The 23693-nt window shown below is 37.5% G+C and overlaps 1 protein-coding gene across 1 annotated transcript in view; it reads left to right on the forward strand.

Annotated features, from left to right (window-relative positions):
* Nucleotides 1–23693, forward strand: part of LOC150098435 (uncharacterized) — a 260713-nt gene that overhangs the window by 183968 nt on the left and 53052 nt on the right. Inside the window, exon 13 of the mRNA XM_090405278.1 lies at nt 23249–23359. Coding sequence (XP_090261404.1) covers nt 23249–23359 — 111 coding nt within the window. The remainder of the gene's footprint in view (nt 1–23248; nt 23360–23693) is intronic.

Genomic DNA, 23693 nt, shown 5'->3' on the forward strand with positions numbered 1-23693 from the left:
TGGGCTACTGCAAACTCTCTCTCTCTCTCTCACACACACAGGCCAATACATACATAAAAATTTATACCACCATCCAATACAAAAAGTATACAGGTCATCGGCACCCTCAAACATAGAGCCCTAACAATTTTCTCCAGTGAGCAGGCACTGAACAACGAATATGAAATTATTAGCTAAACATTTATTTAAAAAAAAAAAAAAACAGTTCACAAGGTCTTCTACTATAATAATACCGTTAAAAGCAAAAAAATATTAAAAGAATGCCGAAGCCACCATACATAGGGGAATATCAGAAAAAAATAGACAGAATACTACATAAATATGACATTAAGTTGACCTTCAAACCTCCTGCAAAATTAAGAAGTATACTCAACTCATCTAAAGATCCCCTTCCCTACCTTGCCAAACCACGTGTTTACAAGATTCAGTGCACCTGCAACATACCATAGGGGAAACAGGATGCATCATCCCAATAAGAAAAGACAAACATAAACATCACATTAAATTACTCTACTATGGTATAACAGGCCCTATCAGACCATGCACTTTAAACATGTCACAGAATCAACTGGAAAGGCATCAAGTCCCTATGCCACACCGAAACCTGGTTTGAAAGAAAGTTCAAGGAAGCTTGTGAGATGCTGAAACATTATCCAACTCTAAACAAGAATAATGGATTAGTAATTCCAAAAATCTGTGATTCCATTCTATATGGCATCCAGAACATGATGGCAGAACACAAGATAACCTTAACATAAGAGAACTGTATATAACTTCTGATATAAAACTTTATTTTTGTTTATTTAGAGATTTTTTTATCATTTGTATATTATTATACTGATGTATAAAAATTTGTTTTAATTTGTTAATTCATTTATATTTTTGTGTATATTTTATTGTTTTTATTTTATTATCATTATTTTTTTTTCACCCAGGCTAGGGTAAACCATTAATAAAACATTTAGATTTATCCTACTTTTGTGTAGTGTCATGTAGCGTGTGTCCTATGCATGACTGCAACGCAATGATGATGACTGCAATACAGTGATTACATCATTGAGTGTTATTTTCTTAATATAACTAAAGTAATTACTTCAACACATGTATTTTTGTCTCCATAAATTTTTCACTATGAATGCTGACAACCATGTAACCTTATTATTATTATTGTTCCGGGCAACTCCAAGGAGTCAACAGACTCATCGAGGCAGGCCCTAACATCATGTCAAGAACAACTATTCGACATTGACACAGTATCTATCATACCTTGCCTTGAACTCATTCACGGTCGTAGCACCCACAACAGACTCTGGAAGCTTATTCCACTCGTTCACCACTCTCCAAATAAAAAACCTAGCTCTAACACCCTTGTCAACCACGCTCTTGCCCAGCTTCCATGCATGGCCCCTAGTCCTTCCACCACCAATCATATTTTCAAAAATGTCTTCTGGATCTATCTTGTAGAAACCCTTCAGTAATTTGAATGTCTCAATCATATCACCCCTCCTTCGCCTATCGTCCAATCTCTACAACCCACAAATCTTCAACCTATTCTCATAAGATTCATTCCACAGACCTATCATCTTGGTCACTCATCTCTGGATTCTCTCCACTTCCTCCCCATCACGAAGAAACCCTGGTGCCCATAACTGGGCACAGTAGTCCAGATGGGGTCTTATCAAGGCTCGATACAGAGGAACAACAACTTGTTTGTCTCTGCATGTTAAAGTATTTTTCAGAAGCCAAGTGATTTGATGAGCTGATTTAGTCACTTTTGCAATGTGACCTCTAAACTTCAACTCCGTATCCACCAACACTCCCAAATCCCTGGCCTCATCAATCTCCTGGATTACGGTTCCACCAATGCGATATACTGATGCTATTCTTTTCACCCCAAAGTGCATACCCTTACACTTTACCACATTAAATTGACATCCATTTTTCCTAGTCCAGTCCTCCAAACTATCCAAATCATCCTGTAACATTTTGACATCCTGTGCACTCACAATTGCTCTACCCAACTTTGCATCATCAGCAAACAAGTAAACACTTCCTCTCAAATCCTTTCCAATATCATTGATGAACAAATTGAAAAGCAGTGGTCCAAGAACAGAGCCCTGCGGCACTCCACTAGTCACAAGCTGTCTTTTAGACTCTACTCCTGCATAAACCACTCTCTGGTATCTCTCCTTCGACCACCCTCCTATCCATCTCACCAACCCTATATCTATCCCCATCTGCTCCAGTTTACTGATTAGGGTTCCATGTGGTATCCTATCAAAGGCCTTGGCAAGGTCCAGTAGTATCACTGTAAACCCATTACCCCTATCCAGTTCAGCCGTCACTGTGTTATAGAACATGAGCAAGTTACTGAGGCATGATCTATCCTTCACAAAACCATGTTGTCCCCCATACAATATCCCATTTTCATCTATCCAATCCTGTATTCTTTTCTTGACTAATTTCTCTAAGACATTGACAATGATTCCTGATATGCTAATCGGTCAGTAATTTACAACAGCAGTCTTGGAACAACCTTTATGCAGTGGAACTATTTTCCCCTCTTTCCACCTCCTCGGGACTAATCCAGACCCGAGACTCAAATTAAACAAAATGGTCAAGGGTACTGACAATTCTTTAGCTGCTTCTCGTACGACACAAGCTGGTATACCATCAAATCCCACGGATGTATTGACATTGAGGTTATGCAATAGACTACTCACCTCCACTTCATTCACCACAATTCCCGTATAATCTACTGGTTTATTCGTTTCTGCAATGTCACCACCTGGATGATATATACCTGCAAAGTGCTCACTCAGTAACTCAACTATATCAACTGATTCAGTTACCTCCCTACCATCGGCATTCTTTAAAATCATTCTGCCATGTACATTTTTCTTTTACTTGCTACATATCTAAAAAACTGTTTAGGATTCTCTTTAGCCTGCATGGCCAATGTTCTTTCGTAATCCTTTTTTGCTTTTCTTACCACACTCGTTACCCTTCTGGCCTGCGCTTTATACCATTCATGTGCCTGCCAGTCACCTTTCTCCTTAAATTCCCTCCATAGTTGTTTCTTTTTTTGCAGCTCAACTTAATGGTGTTATTCATCCATTTAACCCCTACTTGATTTATTATTCGGACTCTAGGTATACAGTCAGCCATTGCTTCATGCAAACACTTCTTAACTGTCTCCCATGCACTATCAACTTCTAGTCCTTGCAGTTGTACATGCCATGGCACCGAACCAGTCATACTCCTAAGCTTGTCATACTTTCCAGCCTGATAATTCCACATGTACCCTGTATTAATTGAAAATTCCACACCTTTAGCCACCTCCCAAGTCAAGACCCTATGATCACTCTCACGAATTGGTGGCAATATGGTCATATTTGTTACAGCCAAATCCTCAGATGTAATTACTAAGTCAAGCCCTCTCTGACCCCTAGTATTTTCCATTACATGTTGTCGCAGATAGTTATCCCTTAATAACCGCATAAATCGAATTCCTTCCTCCCGTGTGTCCTCTCCTCACTCCACTCAATGCGACCATAGTTGAAAGCTCCCATAATAATTACCCTCCTTCCACTCATTCTTCTATTTGCTTGTGCATACTGTCACCACCATCTTTTCCATCACCTGGTCTATAGCAGCACCCAATTGTATATTTAGTTCTACTATCCACAATCTCACACCAAATGGCCTCAAATGTGCTCTTTTCTCTATCCTGCAATTCAACTTCTATTCTCCTTGGCTGTAGCTCATCAGCTATCATCAGCAATGCTCCTCCCCCCATTTTATTCTCCCTGTCATTCCTGAACACACTATACCCATCACATTCATTCCCACTAGCTACATCATCTACTGTCAGCCATGATTCACTAATACCAATAACCTGTGGTCTGGAAGTGCCAACCATGGCCAAAAACTCTTCCTTCTTGTTCCTAATACTCCTAGCATTAGTGTACATGAATTTAAGACCCCCCATTAGCCCCAACCCTACCTTGATGCCTTATATTAACTATCCCACTCTGATTTGTTGTCCTTATTTGCTCGGGCATATTATATTCATTCATACATTCAACTGCCTCCCTAAGGACTGTATATCTACCCCCCCCCCCCCTTAATAAATCTAGTTTCCCTGAATTTGCACATCCACTACATTCAGCAACACTTTCTCAAGTCTCCTTACACCATAACCATTCAAATGCAAGCCATCCATCTTATATAGATCCTTTCGTCCATCGAACTCGCTCCACACATCCACAAATTCCACGCCACTCGTCATACATAACCCACACATAAAGTCATTCCCAATTATGGCCCTCCTTTTAAACATTTCACTGTCATACCGTGGCAAAAGACTAATCATTCTAACTCTCTCACTCTTTTCTTTTGCTACCTCAAACAATTCATTCAGGTCTTCTATCATTTCCATTTTGTCTCCTTTCAAATCATTTGTACCTGCCACAACAATCATTTCTTTCACCCTTTCCTTTTGCTCTCTAACAGACTCAGTTACATCCTTTATGGTCGCACCAGGTTGGTACGATTTTGTCAAATCCTCTACTAACACACCTCGTACTAACGAGTTTCCATACAGCACTCTATCCTTCATTTTGTTCATGTTCACACTCATACACCTATTTTTCCTGTCATACTTTTTATTATTGGATGGTTCATTCAGTCGACTTTTGCTCATTTGCTCTAGCTGCTGTTTTGCCCTTTGTATCGCACCATTCAACAACACGCTCTCACTCATTGCATCTATCTGATGTTTTTTATTCTCTGTAAAACCATTAATACTATCATTCACACTTTCTACATTCACACTCTCACAATTCTCTGGTACATCCTCGCTGTTTCTTGTCATATCCCTATTTTTTTCATTCTGAAGTTTGACAAAAATATCATACTCACGATCCGAAATACACTTCAATTCCTCATTCTCCCTACATTTTCTACACACATTCACTCCTTTATTATCATCTAACCACACTCCGCAAAGTGTACATTTCACAGTTAGTACACTGAATCATCTCCTTTACCTTACCATTCTTGAAAGAAGATGGCGAACCATCATTACTGGCCACCATTTTCCTTCGTACTGGAGCCATACTAGTAACGTATTTTATCAAATTATAAATTATAAACACCAAAAACACACAAACAGATGCACTAACAAAGGAAGGCAAACAAAACTATGCAATATTAAAGTAAATTTATCAACGATAACTGAAAATAACGCTTATCTTATCAGGAGCCTTCATGAACACTACACACTACGAATCCCTCTAGCGGCGACTTCCCTTATAAGAAAAAGTTTTCTGATATGCACCGTCAAGGAGTGTTCAGACTACTATAACAGCACTACATGATCAAGATTACATCATTAATAATATCATATCAACAATTCTCCTCCAAACCAGTCCATTATTTGTCAAAACTCCAATATTATTGTTATTATTATTCAGCCCTTCATGGAGTCAAAAGACTCATCGTGGAATTGTTGTATCTAACATTTCGTTCTTCTAAGGCACTTCTGACTGAATCAGTTCATCTATATCTTGGTCTTCCTCTAGCCATATTGGCATCGCATACCTGTTTTGTTAACCTTTCCTCTCCCATTCTGTATAAGTGGCCATACCATCTTTGATTACCTCTTATTACTTGTCATAGAATCAACTATCACAGAATCTAATATCTACATTTTTATATGATTCTGCCATTGATGCCATCTGTTCACTCCCCAAATTTTCTCAGAACTGTCATATCTGTTGTCTCTAGTCTTTGATCAATGGCTTTTTTTCTAACCCAACCCTCAGATCAACAACTTAATACCAGTTTGAACACTGTCTTGTATACTGCTAGTTTAATGTTTAGGCTAATTTCTGTTTTATTTCATATAAATTTATTCAGCTGTTTATCCACTTACATTATTATTATCCACTACACCAGTTTTGCTTATTATGTTATCTATTTCCAGATTTAACTTGCCATCTTCACTAAAAACTGTGCTTAAAGAGTTGAAGTTTTCTATGCTCCTGCCTGTTTTCATAGTTTTGGTCCTTTTTATTGCTGATTTTCATGCCAAATTTGTTACAGCTGTTATTCAATTTAGTTAGAGAATCCTGGGGACTAGCACTGGATGTGTTTAGGAGTACAACATCATCTGCATAAAGCAAAGTTAAGCAAAGATTGTAGATATCAAACAATAAGTTTGATATCTACAATCTAATATCAGGTTTAATGCCAATTTCTTTTATAATGTGATCCATATAGATGATGAATAATGTTCATCTTTTTCTTATACCTGATTTTACATCTAACAGTCTTCCTGTATTCCCTTCATTTCTAACTTCTGACTTAAAACTAAATATAGACTTGTATTGCCTTGTGTAATAATAAGCCAAAAGGCTATTTTACTGGCGACATAAGTTAAGTTAAAGGGAGATGGTAAATACTATTTTATATTTTATAGCCTGGTACGAAACTCGGGTCGAAATCCATCGAATCCATAGCATTTCATGCCGAAAAAACTGTCGGCGAGCCCAAGTGTAAGTGATCACTTGGGTAGTACAACACCAGGGCAACTCCAAGCAAAGGTGGAGCAAGCTCCGTCACTAACCTTATATTCTCTCATAATGTAAAACACAGCTCCTAAGAGATGTATATATATATATATATACTGTTTTACATTATGAGAAGAGGTCACTACCCAGACCGGTTTCAACCTTTTTTGAGGTCTCAGTGAGTAGGTAGACCTGGAATATCAAGGTTTTAAGTGAACCGAACTTACATATACCTCTACTATAGAATTGCTGAACTGGTGTACTCCTATATTGTTATTACTATTATAATAAGTTAAGTTAAAGGGAGATGGTAAATCCCGTTTTATTTTATAGCCGGGTATGAAACTCGGATCGAAATCCATAGCATTTCATGCCAAAAAAACTATCGGCGAGCCCAAGTGTAAGTGATCACTTGGGTAGTACAACACCAGGGCAACTCCAAGCAAAAGTGGAGCAAGCTCCGTCACTAAACTTAATATTCTCTCATAATGTAAAACACAGCTCCTAAGAGATGTACATATACTTCAGCAATTCTATAGTAGAGGTATATGTAAGTTCGGTTTACTTAAAACCTTGATATTTCAGGTCTACCTACTCACTGATGAGACCTCAAAAAAGGTCGAAACAGGTCTGGGTAGTGACCTGTTCTCATAATGTAAAACAGTATATATACATCTCTTAGGAGCTGTGTATCCTGAGTGTTAACAATGGTCTTATTGTGTATGTATTCAGGAAACAGATGGCTTTGTGTGCTCTGAAGATGCTGGATATACAAGGGTGGTCTGAAAAGTTCTCGGCCTAACAATGAAAAAATGAATTTATAATTTCAAAATTATTTTTATTTTTCAACATAATCTCCTTTAAGACTAATACATTTATTCCAGTGATGCTCCAGCGCCATTATCCTGTCTCTGTAGGGGTTCTCAATAAGAATCTGCAAAATACCCCTCTGCAGCTGCAACCACTTCTTGATTTGAAGAAAAACGCTGACCAGTAAGGAAGAGTGTTTAGTTTTGGGAAGAGATAGAAGTCAGAGGAAGCCAAATCTGGGGAATAGGGGTGGATGTTTCAACAATTCATAGTGCAGATCCCTTAATTTTTCCATTGCCAAAATACCTTCATGGGCAGGTGCAATTGTCCTGATGAAAGATGATTTTTTTCTTCTGCAAACCGGGTCTTTTCTCACGAATTTTTATGTCTAGTCTGGTTAAAAGATCGGAATAATATTCCCTGGTTATTGTTTTACTGTTTTCAAGATAATTAACAAACAAAATGCCTTTAGAATCCCAAAACACCAATGCCATGACCTTTCCTGCTGATGGAACCGACTTTGTCTTCTTTGGCACTGAACAACTGGCTTCTGTTCACTGTTTTCACTGCTGTTTGGATTCTGGTGTGTAATGGTGAATCCAAGTCTCATCCATAATAATAAATCAATGCACGAAATCAGTTTTATTCTTGTTAAAATGCTCCAAGCACTGTTCAGAAATTTTCATGCGAGTGCATTTTTGATCTGCTGTGAGCAACATGGCACCCATCTTGCACAAAGCTTTTTCATTTGCAATTCTTCATGCAAAATATATCCTACACATTCTTTTGAAATGCCTATAGTCTCAGCAATATCACATACTTTGACTCACCAGTAATCCAATACCATATCATGCACTTGATTAATGATTTCTGGTGTTGTTATACTTTTTGGACATCCTTCATGTGGATCATCTTCAAGGCTGGTACGACCACGTTTAAACTCGGCAGTCCATTTCTTAATTGTCGAAAACAAAGGAGAAGAGTGCCCATAAACTTTTATGAACTTCAAATGAATTTCTTTTGGCATTAAACCTGCTTTTACAAAGAATTTTATAACTGCATGCCTCTGCAACTGGTATTAAATTTTTTATGACTGTATGAAATGTCATGCCACAGAAGCATGGCAGTCGTGATGCAAATCCTTCAATGGTTGGTGGCTGACTGACTGAGACCACAGCGTACAACCAATAATTAAAACTTTTCTAGTATAAAAAGTATGATTATGATTTCTAGTATGATTTCTAATAATTGAATCAGCTTGGGTTTTTTTCTCCAGTACTAAGTTTTATGTAACAGAATATTGCATATAAATTTAGATTTAAAAAACATTTTTTTGGTGAGTCAGTGTGCATTGATCACTTCACAAGTGGAAACAAGAATTAGTCCATTCTTGTGTAATTCTTGTTTGAACTACAGCCCACAGTTGTAGTAATCTGTTGTAATTTGCATTGGTCTTCATTTATTATTAGTTTACTTAAAAATTATTTCCAATACAAGACAGTGCATACCTTGTGCCCTCATAAATGTCTGGAAAAAGTGAATTTGAGAATATAAAATACAGTAGGACTTAATCCTGCCTCTAAGTTTACATTATAAAGATTAGAGCATTTGAAAAAATTGCCTCCAGTGTAAGTGATGACACAAATTTTGAGACATTCCACAGTGAGGAATGTTTTGTGCTACAGTTTATTTATTTTTTTATTTTAAGAAGCTCTAAAACAGTAAATCCTATAATATTTTGCATATTCAGTTTGCAGAAATGTGTTTCTGTATCATTTCATTATTTAAATGCCATATTTTAGTTTGTTTGGCATTTTTAGTGTGTTATTTATAGTTCAAATTGTATTTCCAGTAACAAAATCTCAATTCCTGACAACTAAGCATATGGAAATTTAGGGTTCAGTTTACAATGGTTGGCTTAATGGCAGCTTCTGGAGAATCATTTAGGCTGTTAAAGCATGGTTCTACTGTATTTAAGTTTTGTAGATCTAGAAAAAACATATAACAAGAAGCTGAGACAAAAGCTATTCAGAATGCTACAAATATATATGGTGTAAATGAAACATTATAGTGAGCAACATATAGTTTATATCTGGAGTGTAATTGAGCAGTTAGAAATGAAGAAAGTGTAAGAATATTATAGTTTGTAAAATCAGGTGTGAGACAAAAGTGTATGCTATCTTCACTCTTATTCATCATCTATATTGATCACATCATTGAAGGATAGTGGCATTTGACCTGATATCAAAATTGGAGGTAACAATCTCAGCACTTTAATTTATTCAGATGATGTCATCATCTTAAATTAACCCAGTACAAGTGTCTGCTGGATTTCTTAACTAAAAATTGAAAAAATTGGTCTGAAAATCAGCTATAAAAGACAAGACTATGGACATAGGCAAGAATGTTAAAAACATCAGCTGCATCCTAAATGAAGAACCTATAACAAAAAGTAAAACATTTCAGCTATTTAGGCAGAGTTTTTAGTGATGGTGACAAATTAAACGTGAAAATGGACAAGAGAGTTAGTAAAGCTGGTATGGTAGGAATTCAACTGAACAAATTTCTCTCCTTATATGGAATAAGGAGAGAAATTAGTCAAAACACTAAACTAGCTATATACAAGACAGTGCTTAAATCAGTTTTAACTTATAGATCTGACAGCTGGGGTAGAAATAAGACTTAATTAGAGACAGGAGATCACAAATATGGGAAAAATTAGAAAAGTTTTTTTTTTCTCTGAGACTTCATCAACGAAAGGTTGGTCAACATATAGTACGTTAGTACTGTGGATGGGTGATAAGGAGCTTATTTACATTTGATTTAAAAAATTGGGTGTTGTATTATTCCTTTGAAAACACATGTGGTGGAAAACTGTTTCAAAGGACAACAGTGGAATAGATAAATGAAAGAAGAGGAGAAATTTGTTCTGTGGGTTTGGAGTTGAACTGTGGGAGGGTGCTGGTTAGTTGCTGCATGCATCTGCATGGATTTACAAGAGGATGGGGAGACTGTTGATACCAATTCTGATGAACAGCAGCCATTGAAATATTTATAAATGACGCACACTGCAGAGACTAAACACCTGTGTGAAAGTGAGTGGAATGTATTAGTTAGAGGTCGTCAATCAATCTAACTGCTCTTTTCTGTGTAGAATCTAATATTTTCATGGAGCTCTTAGGGACACCATCCCAGATATGAGAGCAGCATTCAATGGCTAGGTGGATTTCTCATTTGTATAGGGTTAAGAGATGTTCAGAGTTAAAGTAATGTTTCCCATGAAAGAGGAAAGTCTAACTTTTTGGATGCCTCCTCTGCATCCAAAGAGGAAAGCCTAACTTTTTGGATGTAGAGGAGGCAATAGCTGTGATATGTTTGTGCCAAGAGAGATTTGAGTACTGTCAAGGGACTGGAAGAACAGGGTTCTTTTTTGTGAGAAATGCAGAGTTGTGTTTTGCTAGCATTGAAGTTGATAATGTTATCCAAATCCCCATTGATGAATGCATGGAAAATTGGAATTTATGGTAGATGAGGTTAGATTTCTGGAGATTGTCGTGATTTGTGCTTTGCAGGGTTTATCAAAAGAAAAGGAGGAGTGTAATTTGCTGTCATCATCAAAACTGCATACTGGATTGGCAGTCAGCTGGAGTAGGTCATTTATGTATAGAAAGAAGAAAGTGGGAGAGAGAACACAGCCTTGTAGGACTGCAGTATTAGTTGTGTAGATAAGAAGCCATCCATCATCACTTGGAGTGAGCATCTGGCCAGAAAGCTGGCTATCCAGTAGTCAGGGACAGGCCGAATGATTGGAGTTTTCCTAATAGGCCTTTGTGCCAAAAGCCAAAAGCCTCGGAGATCTCAAGAGCAACCACTTGAGATTACCCAAACATTTTTGTGGTGTTTGTCCAGAGATGGGTGACATATGAGAGTAGATCCCCTGTTGATCAACAGTAACAGAATCAATACTGTTGATCATTTATTAGATGAGAGCCTTCAAGGTAGTGTAGGAGCTGGCTATTGATAGTTCTTTTCATTACTTTAGAAAGAATCGAGGTGAGAGAAATTAGACTGCAGTTTGAAGGTAAGGATTTGTCACCCTTCTCAGGAATAACTTGTATATGGGCTAGTTTCCAGACTGCAGGATAGATACTGGTGGAATAAGAAAGTGTAAATAGGTGATATAAAGTGGGAGTCACTCATTTGGAGGGATGCCATCAGGGATGGGGAGGGGGATTTTTGGTATTCAATTTCAGCAAAATTTTTCTGATTTCTTTTTGGCAAAAGATCAGATGTAGCATTGAGTGTTGGGTGTTTGGAATGGTTGGGGGTCATTTACCACAATCAGCTATGCAGAGTTGGAGGAGAAGTAGAATGCCAAGAGATTGGCTTTTTCAGTCAGGAATAGTAGATAAGATTTTGCAGATAGTGAAATGGATTTGGAAGGTTCTATGAAGTTTGTTTTGATTACATATGTCCCACACGTTTCCTATGCAGTGTTGGGATCAGGTTTTCACCACACTGGTTGTTTACAGAGTTTGATTTTCTCATTAGTGTCCCTTCGTTGTCATTGATCATCCATGTTTCTTCTCCATTCTGATGTTTCTCTTCCAGTTCTTTTGCCACCTTTTTTTTTTTTTTTTGCACTGTACATCAGTGAGATCTGGCTGGCCTCATACAATTAATGCAGGGCTGGTGCCTTCTGACTTGCTGTTCATGGCCAATATGAACACCAATCAGCATCAGATTGGTGTAGTTAGACTTACTTTTAACAGTGCACTCAGTCATGTCACATGGTATGTCTTTGACTTGCCTTTGCACAGTAATTGTATTTTTTAAATAACAGTATTAAAAAACATTTGTTATATAAAATTTTCAGGAATTTAATTTCACTAAGCTAGTTTATGTTGTGAGCTGTGGAAATAAGCTTAGTACAATTGTAATAAGTACTGTATTACAATTGTGCACCTACTCAAGAGGTAAAAGTATTAGAAGCATCATTATCAAATTCCTGATATGTATCCTCAAGGGATGTACAGGATATGATAGTACTACACGAAAAACTTACATCACAACTAATTTCTATCTGCAATTTTCCTCCAAATCAGTCTGCTACCTGTCAAGATTCCAACATTATCAGATCTTATATTTCTTTTTCTAAGGCACATTTTTCTGTATAAATCTATCTATATCTTGGTCTGCGGGTCTTTTTCCTGCCAACTGGCAGAGAACGCTTATTTTGCTAACCTTTCCTCTCCCATTCTGTTTAAGTGACCATACCACCTGAGATTAGCTCTGCTAACACATTCTGGATGCTGACAATGTCTTAGCAGAGGCTAATCATATTAGGAAAAAATGACAGTTTTTTCCTAATATTCTTGTTTTTAATATGATATTGCCATTGATGCCATCTATTCACATACCTAATCTTTCTCAGGACTCTCATATCTGTGGTCTCTAGTTTTTTTGTAAAGTGTTTTATTTCTAACCCAGTTCTCAGATTCATATGTTAAAATTAGCTTGAACACTGTCTTGTATATAGCTAATTTAGTGATTCAACTAATTTCTCTCTTATTTCATATAAATTTATTCAGTTGACTTCCTATCATACCACCTTTGTTGATTCTGTTGTCTATTTCCATATTCAATTTACCATCTTCACTAAAAATCATGCCTAAGTAGCTTATGTTTTGCTTGTTCTATAGGTTCTCCATTCACAATATAGTTGATATTTTCATTGTCTTAGTCTTGTTGTTGTTGCTGATTTACATACCAAATCTATTATAACAGTTGTTCAATTTAGTCAGGGAATCTTGCAAACTTGTACTGGATTTACTTAGAAATATAACATCATCTGCGTAAAGTATAGAGCTGAGATTAACATCTCTAATTTTGATATCAGGCTTAATACCACTTTCTTTCATAATGTGATCCATATAAGTAATGAATAACACAGTGGATAATGTACATCCTTGTCTGACACCAGATTTAACATTAAACCATCTTCCTGTATTTCCTTCAATTCTAACTGCTGACTTACAACTCAAATAAAGACTAAGTATTGCTTTATATAATGCCCCATTGACACCATACAACTGTATCATGTTGAGTAGCTTTTCTCTTGGAACCTTGTCATATGCCTTTTCCAGATCTACCAAACTTAAATACAGATCTCTTTTATATTCCCAAGATTTCTCAACTATTGTCTTAAAGTGAAAATCTGATCCTGACAGCTTCTGTTAAGCCTGAATCCTGCTTGTTCTTCACCAAGCTTCCATTCCACAATCCTTCTCAACCGTTTCTCAAGTATACTTGCATAATTCTTACCAGGAACACTCAGTAGAGAAATATCTCTGTTATTCTCACAATCAGTTTTATTTCCCTTTTTATAAATGGGTACTATGAGAGCTCTACTAAAATCATTTGGAATTCGTCCCTCTGTCCAGGCCTTCTGAACTAAGCAGTGCAGCCACTGTAAGACTTATATCTCCATACTTGGGCATTTCTGCTCAAATATCATCTACTGCAACTTCCTTTCCACATTTCAGGCTTTTGATGGCTTTTTCTACTTCCAGTATGGATATGTATTCCTGATTTCATGCCTGGTCAGTTTTTTTACCACTGCGCTTTCACCGATTATTTCATTTAGCAGTTTTTCAAAGTAATTACTCCATACATCGAGAATATCTTTTTCTCCAATTTTTATGTCACCTTTATCATCTCTAACTCCTTTTACAGCACTCTTTCCTCCATTTCTAAGCTTCTTGAACAACCTCCAGAATATCTTACCACCTTCTTGATATTTATTTTCTATGTTCTTGCCAAAGTCCTCCCATGACTTTTGTTTAGCTAGTTTTACATTGTGTTTCACTTTCTTACATTTGTCTCTGTATTCTCTAAGAGCACAAGTTGATTTATTTGCCAGGAACTTTTAATATGCTTTCTTCTTTTCCTTCACTGCCTCTAACTTCTTGTGTCCACCATGAAGTTCTCATTTTTCTATCCTTGCAGACAACCTCACCACATGCTTCTCTGGCTGAATCAATCAGGGTTTTCTTCAATGCTTGCCACTGAATCTCCATGGTTTGGTTCCTGCTCTCAAACTCTTTCATTTTTTCTTCATTATTCTTTGCGTATTTTAGTCTACACTTCACATCTCAGAGCTGCTCAACTTTTATTCGCTTTAAAACTTTCTTACATGTTATTCTTTTCAATATGAAATTCAATTTTATCCTGCTCAAGACTAAATGGTGATCACTTTCAATTTCAAATCCTCTGTGCACTCTGGTGTCCTGGCCCAGGGAGAAAACATCACTATCAACAATAACATAGTCAGCGAGACTTTCTTATTCCTTGTCTCATCTCTCCATGTGAATTTGTGCACATTTTTATGTTGGAACATTGTGTTACTAATAACCATTTCATGTCCTGAGCAGAAATCCAACAGGTATTTACCATTATTATTAGCCTTGCTCTTTTCTCCAAATTTTTCCCAAAACATTTTTGTATGTCTGACAATCATTTCCTACTCTGCTATTTGGATCCCCAACAAGGACCAACTTTTCCTTTTTCGTTGTGTCAGTTGCTTTCTCTAAATCCTCGAAACATTCCTCCACCTCTACCTTACGTGCATAGAGGCTTAAGTGCTGTGAGGAGTGAGGACATCATGTTGGAGGCTTAATGGATTTTTTACAACACTCAAAAAGAATTAAAATAGAATTTAATACTTCCTATATTTCATCCTAGTCACTAGGACGTCTACGGGGATTACAAAAACAATTAATGTAACATGCACACACAAATCTTACAATACTAAGCCCAACCACGTGGGTGACACTAAAGTCCTATCTAGGAGGAGTGCCCTCTAAGGGCAGTAGTAGGTGGCCTGGAATGTAAGGTGGGACTTCTGGTGATGAGTGTTTCCCAAATCTTCGGAAGCTTAATGCAACCGTATTTATTAAGATTTGGTTGGTTTCTGAGAGCTGCTGCTGCTTCTAATAAAAGTCTGTCTTTCTTGAATTTGCTGTGGTGGAGCATGGTGGTTTTCTTCCATGATACTCTGTGGGTGGTGTCCAAAACATGGTCAGCCAAGCCTCAATGGCCATAATTTTGTTTACAGATGTAAGACTTGTGTTCCTCCCGGCGGATGGATGCTGATCTGCCTGTCTGTCCAAAGTATGCCAGCTTACAGGAACAGGGTACTTTGTAAACTCCAGGCAGCGAGAGAGGAGGGAGCTGATCTTTCGTAGAATGGATAAGAGTAGGAAGTTTGCAGTAGGGCTTATATGCTGTGTGTAGGTTGTACTTTTTTAGTATCTTGGCTATTTATTCCGAAGTGCCTCGGATGTAGGGTATGGTGATGGCATTTTTAAAATCTTGTTGACGAGAAGGACGGGGAATGGGGGAGGAACTGATTATTTTTTTGATACTGTGTTCGCTGTAGCCATTGGAGAGGAAAATGTTGTGTATGTGGTTAAGTTCAGTAGTAAGGGCGGTTCCACTGGAACAAAGATTGTGGGCTCTCTTGGTAAGAGTTTTAATGATGCCATATTGTTGTGAGGGGTGGTGGTGGGAGAGTTTGTGAATGTATCTGCCTGTGTTTGTGGGTTTTCTGTATACAGTGAAGGCAAGTGTATCATTAGGCAGGTGTGTGATTAAGGTGTCTAGGAAGGGTAAACAATTGTTCTTTTCCTTTTCCATAGTAAACTGGATTCTTGGATGTAGGCTATTGAGATGACTGAGGAAGGAGTCTAACGTGTCTGGGCCATGAGGCCAAATAGAGAACACATCATCTACATATCTTAGCTAGATAGAAGGTTTGAGTGGGGCTGAGTCTATGGCATGCTTTTCAAAATCTTCCATATAGAAATTGGCAAGGGGGGGTGAGAAGGGGGGAACACATGGCAGTTCCCTCTATCTGCTTGTAGATTTTTTTCTTCCAAGAGAAATATCCAGAGTTAATGGCAAAGGAAAAGAGATCTAAGATGTCAGAGGGAAAAACGTTTTCTAAGAGAGATAAGGTGTCAGTTAAGGGAATATTGGTAAACAAAGAGGAGATATCAAAGCTTACCAATATGTCTGCGTTATTCAAGGTTAAATTTTCTGTGAGGGCTTTAAAGTGGAGATAGCCAACAACATCAGACTTGACGTAGCCAACATCCTCGCTCATTCTTCGCCTCCAAAAAGCAACTTATCATATGCCCAACACATGGCTCCTGAAACTATACAAAGAAAAAAGTATCGTCATCACCAGAGTGGATAAGGATAATGCCACAGTCGTTCTTAATACCCGTGAATACAATCATAAAATGAACATTATCCTCTGCGATCGCGCTACCTACATCCCGCTAGAATACGACCCCACAAAAACACATGTTAAGAAATTAAAAATCTTACTTAAAAAAGTAACCTCCTGGCCCCCTGATGTCAAGAAAAAACTTAAACCTTTCTTCCCCCCCCCCCCCAATATACGGTTTACCAAAAATCCACAAACCCAATTCCCCACTTAGGCCTATAGTAGATGCCACCAATATACCTTGCTACAGACTGTCTAAACAGCTGGCGAACTCTCTGATCCCCCTCACCGGAAGGTCCACTTCCTATATAAAAAACTCAACCCACTTTAAAGCCCTCACAGAAAATTTAACTTTGAATAATTCAGACATATTGGTAAGCTTTGATATCTCCTCTTTGTTTACCAATATTCCCTTAACTGACACCTTATCTCTCTTAGAAAACGATTTTCCCTCTGACATCTTAGATCTCTTTTCCTTCGCCATCAACTCTGGGTATTTCTCTTGGAATAACAAAATCTACAAGCAGATAGAGGGAACCGCCATGGGTTCCCCTCTCTCACCCCCCTTGCCAATTTCTATATGGAAGATTTCGAAAAACGAGCCATAGACTCAGCCCCACTCAAACCTTCTATCTGACTAAGATATGTAGATGATGTGTTCTCTATTTGGCCTCATGGCCCAGACACGTTAGACTCCTTCCTCAGTCATCTCAATAGCCTACATCCAAGAATCCAGTTTACTATGGAAAAGGAAAAGAACAATTGTTTACCCTTCCTAGACACCTTAATCACGCGCCTGCCTAATGATACACTTTCCTTCACTATATACAGAAAACCCACACACACAGGCAGATACATTCACAAACTCTCCCACCAGCACCCCTCACAACAATATGGCATCATCAAAACTCTTACCAAGAGAGCCCACAATCTTTGTTCCAGTGGAACCGCCCTTACTACTGAGCTTAACCACATACACAACACTTTCCTCTCCAATGGCTACAGCGAACACAGTATCAAAAAAATAATCAGTTCCTCCCCCATTCCCCATCCTTCTCATCAACAAGATTTTAAAAATGCCATCACCATACCCTACATCCGTGGCACATCTGAAAAAATAGCCAAGATACTAAAAAAGTACAACCTACACACAGCATATAAGCCCTACCACAAACTTTCTACCCTTATCCATTCTACGAAAGATCAGTTCCCTCCTCTCTCGCTACCTGGAGTTTACAAAGTACCCTGTTCCTGTAAGCTGGCGTACTATGGACAGACTGGCAGATCAGCTTCCATCCGCCGGGAGGAACACAAGTCTTACATCTGTAAACACAACTATGGCCATTCAGGCTTGGCTGACCATGTTTTGGACACCACCCAAAGAGTATCATGGAAGAAAACCACCATGCTCCACCACAGCAAATTCAAGAAAGACAGACTTTTATTAGAAGCAGCAGCAGCTCTCAGAAACCAACCAAATCTTAATAAATACGGTTGCATTAAGCTTCCGAAGATTTGGGAAACACTCATCACCAGAGGTCCCACCTTACATTCCAGGCCACCTACTACCGCCCTTAGAGGGCGCTTCACCTAGATAGGACTTTAGTGTCACCCACGTGGTTGGGCTTAGTATTGTAAGATTTGTGTGTGCATGTTACATTAATTGTTTTTGTAATCCCTGTAGACGTCCTAGTGACTAGGACGAAATATAGGAAGTATTAAATTCTATTTTAATTCTTTTTGAGTGTTGTAAAAAATCCATTAAGCCTCCAATATGACACCTCTACTTAGTAGAACCTTATCTGGGACCATAGGCACAAATAAGTCTCATTGTCCAGTTCCCCATTCTCATATTTGCCCAGATCACTCTACTTGAGACTGCCTGCCATTCAAGAAGATTAGCCTCGTATTTAGTGTTGAATACTATGGCTACTCTTTTTCCTTTATTGTCATTGCCTGAATATAACATTTTGTATTTATTGCTCAGAAAGATCTTACCAGTTTTGTCTTTTTTGTTTCAGTCACTCCTATTATGTCCATCTGGTACTCATCCAATTCCTCAGCTAGCTCCATTTCTTAGTCATTCAGGCTGCTTATGCTAATAGTACCAATCTTGAACTCTGGTGATGTTGAGTTGGGGTGTGTTTCAGGATTTGTTCCAGTAGCTGACTTTTCGCTGTTCATGCTGGTTCCCTGATGGAAACAAGGGATCCTAGTTTAACCGACCAACACCTCGGCTGGCATGAAATTCTGTCATGTTGTACCATCATTTTATATTGTGTTTTAAGCCAATAAGAATACAATTTGGTTGGCTAAATCCCAAATTGCCAGCCCATCCTCGTTCATTCAATATCTAGGTAGATACTTAACAAAGTGCACCACAAGAAGGGGAGGATTGGCCATTAGGTGTGGTCGGTTCTCTCTATTCCTTTAAAGGCTATGTATAGGTCTTCTCTCAGTTATACAGCTTTGACCCTAAAAAAAACCTGGAAGAAGCACACACATATATATTATTATTATTATTATTATTATTATTGTTCCGGGAAACTCCAAGGAGTCGACAGACTCATCAAGGGAGGCCCTAACATCATGTCAAGAACAACTATTCAACATTCACACAGTATCTATCATACCTTGCCTTGAACTCATTCACGGTCGTAGCACCCATAACAGACTCTGGAAGCTTATTCCACTCATTCACCACTCTCCAAGTAAAAAACCTTGCTCTAACACCCTTATCAACCATGCTCTTGCCCAGCTTCCATGCATGGACCCTAGTCCTCCCACCACCAGTCATATTTTCAAAAATATCTTCTGGATCAATCTTATAAAAACCCTTCAGTAATTTGAATGTCTCAATCATATCACCCCTCCTTTGCCTATCGTCCAATTTCTGCAACCCACAAATCCTCAACCTATTCTCTTAAGGTTCATTCCACAGACCTGCTATCATCTTGGTCACTCGTCTGGACTCTCTCCACTTCCTCCCCATCACAAAGAAACCCTGGTGCCCATTACTGGGCACAGAAGTCCAGATGGGGTCTTATCAAGGCTCGATACGGAGGAACAACAACTTGTTTGTCTCTGCATGTTAAAGTATTTTTCAGAAGCCAAGTGATTTGGTGAGCTGTTTTAGTCACTTTTGCAATGTGCCCCCTAAACTTCAACTCCATATCCACCAACACTCCCAAATCCGTGGCCTCATCAATCTCCTGGAGTACGGTTCCACCAATGCAATATACTGCTGCTATTCTTTTCACCCCAAAGTGCATAACCTTACATTTTGCCACATTAAATTGACATCCATTTTTCCTAACCCAGTCCTCCAAACTATCCAAATCATCCTGTAAAATTTTGACGTCCTGTGCACTCACAATTGCTCTACCCAACTTTGCATCATCAGCAAACAAGTGAACGCTTCCTCTCAAATCCGTTCCAATATCATTGATTAACAAATTGAAAAGCAGTGGTCCAAGAACAGAGCCCTGCGGCACTCCACTAGTCACAAGACGTCTTTTAGACTCCACTCCTGAATGAACCACTCTCTGGTATCTCTCCTTCAACCACCCTCCTATCCATCTCACCAACCCTATATCTATCCCCATCTGCTCCAGTTTACTGATTAGGGTTCCATGTGGTATCCTATCAAAGGCCTTGGCAAGGTCTAGTAGTATCACTGTAAACCCATTACCCCTATCCAGTTCCGCCGTCACTGTATTATAAAACGTGAGCAAGTTTCTGAGGCATGATCTACCCTTCACAAAACCATTTCGTCCCTCATACAATATCCCATTTTCATCTATCCAATCCTGTATTCTTTTCTTGACTAATTTCTCTAAGACCTTGACAATGATTCCTGATATGCTAATTGGTCAGTAATTTACAACAGCAGTCTTGGAACAACCTTTATGCAGTGGAACTATTTTCCCCTCTTTCCACCCGCTCGGGACTAACCCTGACCCGAGACTCAAATTAAACAAAATGGTCAAGGGTACTGACAATTCTTTAGCTGCTTCTCGTACAACACGAGCTGGTATACCATCAAATCCCACAGATGTATTGACATTGAGGTTATGCAATAGACTACTCACCTCCACTTCATTTACCACAATTCCCATATAATCTACTGGTTTATTCGTTTCTGCAATGTCACCACCTGGATGATATATTCTTACAAATTGCTCACTCAGTAACTCAACTATCTCAACTGATTCAGTTACCTCCCTACCATTGCCATTCTTTAAAATAATTCTGCCATGTACATTTTTCCTTTGACTTGCTACATATCTAAAAAACTGTTTAGGATTCTCTTTAACCTGCATGGCCAATGTTCTTTCGTAATCCTTTTTTGCTTTTCTTACCACACTCGTCATCCTTCTGGCCTGCGCTTTATACCTTTCATGTGCCTGCTGGTCACCTTTCTCCTTAAATTCCCTCCATAGTTGTTTCTTTTTTTGCAGCTCAAGCTTAATGGTGTTATTCATCCATTTAACCCCTACTTGATTTATTATTCGGATTCTAGGTATACAGTCTGCCATTGGTTCATGCAAACACTTCTTAACTGCCTCCCATGCACTATCAACTTCTAGCCCTTGCAGTTGTACATGCCATGGCACTGAACTAATCAAACTCCTAAGCTTGTCATACTTACCAGCTCGGTAATTCCACATGTACCCTGTCTTAATTGAAAATTCTACACCTTTAGCCACCTCCCAAGTCAAGACCCTATGATCACTCTCACCAATTGGTGGCAATATGGTCATATTTGATACAGCCGAATCTCAGCCAAATCCTCAGATGTAATTACTAGGTTAAGCACTCTCTGACCCCTAGTATTTTCCATTACATGCTGTCGCAGGTAGTTATCCCTTAATAACCGCATAAAATCCAATTCCTTCCTCCCATGTGTCCTGTCCTCACTCCATTCAATGTGACCATAGTTGAAATCTCCCATAATAATCACCCTCCTTCCACTCATTTCTTCTATTTGCTTGTGCATACTGTCACCACCATCTTTTCCATCACCTGGTCTATAGCAGCACCTATATATATATATATATATATATATATATGTATATGTATGTATGTATGTATTCCAGTACCTAAGTAGATTGTGTCAATTTTAATTTTTTTTGTTTATAATTACTGTTTTTTTTTTTTAATGAAATTATATTGTTAGAAAAGTACAAGTGTAATATTGTTATTGTTTTTAAATACTAGATTGTCTATTACATTTACTGTGCAAACATGTAAGGTTAATGGTTAATATTGAATTAAATGACTACATTGATTTGATTAAAAATTTATTTATTAGAAATGACAACTGTAATTTAATTTAAATGTATTATTAATGATATGAAAAATACTTTTCTTGCTTATCTGAAACATAAACCAGAAGTGTTACACTTAGTAAAACTGCTTTGAGAGAAATGAGAGGATTTTTTTCAACTCCTATCGAGTTGGATATAAATATCCTGTGGATATTTATGAACTCTTATGTAGAAAAAAAAAATGAAAAGAAATTGTTATATTACAACAATGATGACAGAACAATTGCATCACACCAAAACATAGTAGTATGAATGCAAATTTAAGGAAACCTGTGAGATTATTATCAACCACCCCAATCTGAACAATAATGAGGGTCTAAAAATCCCAAACATATGGAAGGCACATATTCGACCAATAAGAGTAACTATAAGCAGGACTGTAGTTAATCCAGGATCCTAAATCAAAAATAACAATTGTAATGCTAAAAATAGGACATCATTGTTACTGAAAGTAAACTATCTATAAGAAAGAATGTTTAATGTTATCATAAATAGAATTTAGCTTGATGTAGTTTCTAAATAATTTAATTTTTTTTTTCACTAGAGGTCATGCCTGTAGAATAACCTATAATCAAATCATTGTTTCTCTAACTTACTGTATGTAATGTAACTCAGCTTGTCCTGTTTATTTGTATATGCTCCAGATGATGATCTTAATATGAAGATTGAAACGTCAGGAAATTAAAAGAGTTATTTATAACATGGTTGTAAAGTCCATAATTTTTAATATGAATGCTGATCACCATGCAACACTAAAAGAAAGGATTCTGAAAAGAATTTTGTTGTTGAACATTATATCAGTTCATATAACATGGACATAATGATGAATCTAGTCTGAAAATGACATCAGATAACTCAAAAATTGTCACAACTAACAAGAAGTGAATTTTAGTAATAGTGTTGAAATTGCTAGTCTGTGGTATTATTCTTATTATCATCAAATCTTCATGGTATTACAAAGCTTGCTATGAAAGATTCACTCCCTCCATTGGCTAAAGGTAAAACAATCTGGAAACACTGCTTGAGAGATGGAAGATGAAACCTTTGCAAGCCAGCTGGGCAGTTAAATTCATTTAAGACCTAAAGATATTTGCAAACATCCCTGCCCATAGTGTGATTTACACACACAGCCTGTTTGTTGAAGAGCTGCTTGTATCTACTTAGCTAACCTATTTTTGTAAAAGTAATTATATATTTATTTATTTAGAGGTATTCTCTTATACTTTCTTTACTTCCACTAGATAAAGAAGAAGGATGGCTGAAATTAAAAGTCCTTAAGTTGAACCCATCTGTCAAATTTTACATTATGGATATCATATCTGATATTTCTCCTATAGAAAGGAAGGATCAAGGTTGGTTATTCTTTTTCAAATTCCTTTTTCAATTAAAAAAAAAATTCTGAAATTTTCTTCTTTTCTTTTCTTTACTGAAGAATATTATTCATAGCATCCTTTTTCTTGAGTAAAATCGAGAAAAGCAACTACAGATTATTAGTTACATATAATTTGAACTGTCCAAAGTTATGGGGGATGGTTTAAATATGCTTATATTTATCTTATTCATGAACGAAAATAAAATAAAATAATAGGTGAGAAAAAATAAATAAATGAAATCTGACTGCAAATAACTGTTTTCTGAAGATACTGTTTGTATTAATAAGCTATTGTTTTGATTTCTTGATTTATC

This window comes from Typopeltis vanoorti, chromosome 15, assembly GCF_054136105.1.
Source record: "Typopeltis vanoorti isolate ZY-2024b chromosome 15, IOZ_Tvanoo_1.0, whole genome shotgun sequence".
Taxonomy (NCBI): Eukaryota; Metazoa; Arthropoda; class Arachnida; order Uropygi; family Thelyphonidae; genus Typopeltis; species Typopeltis vanoorti.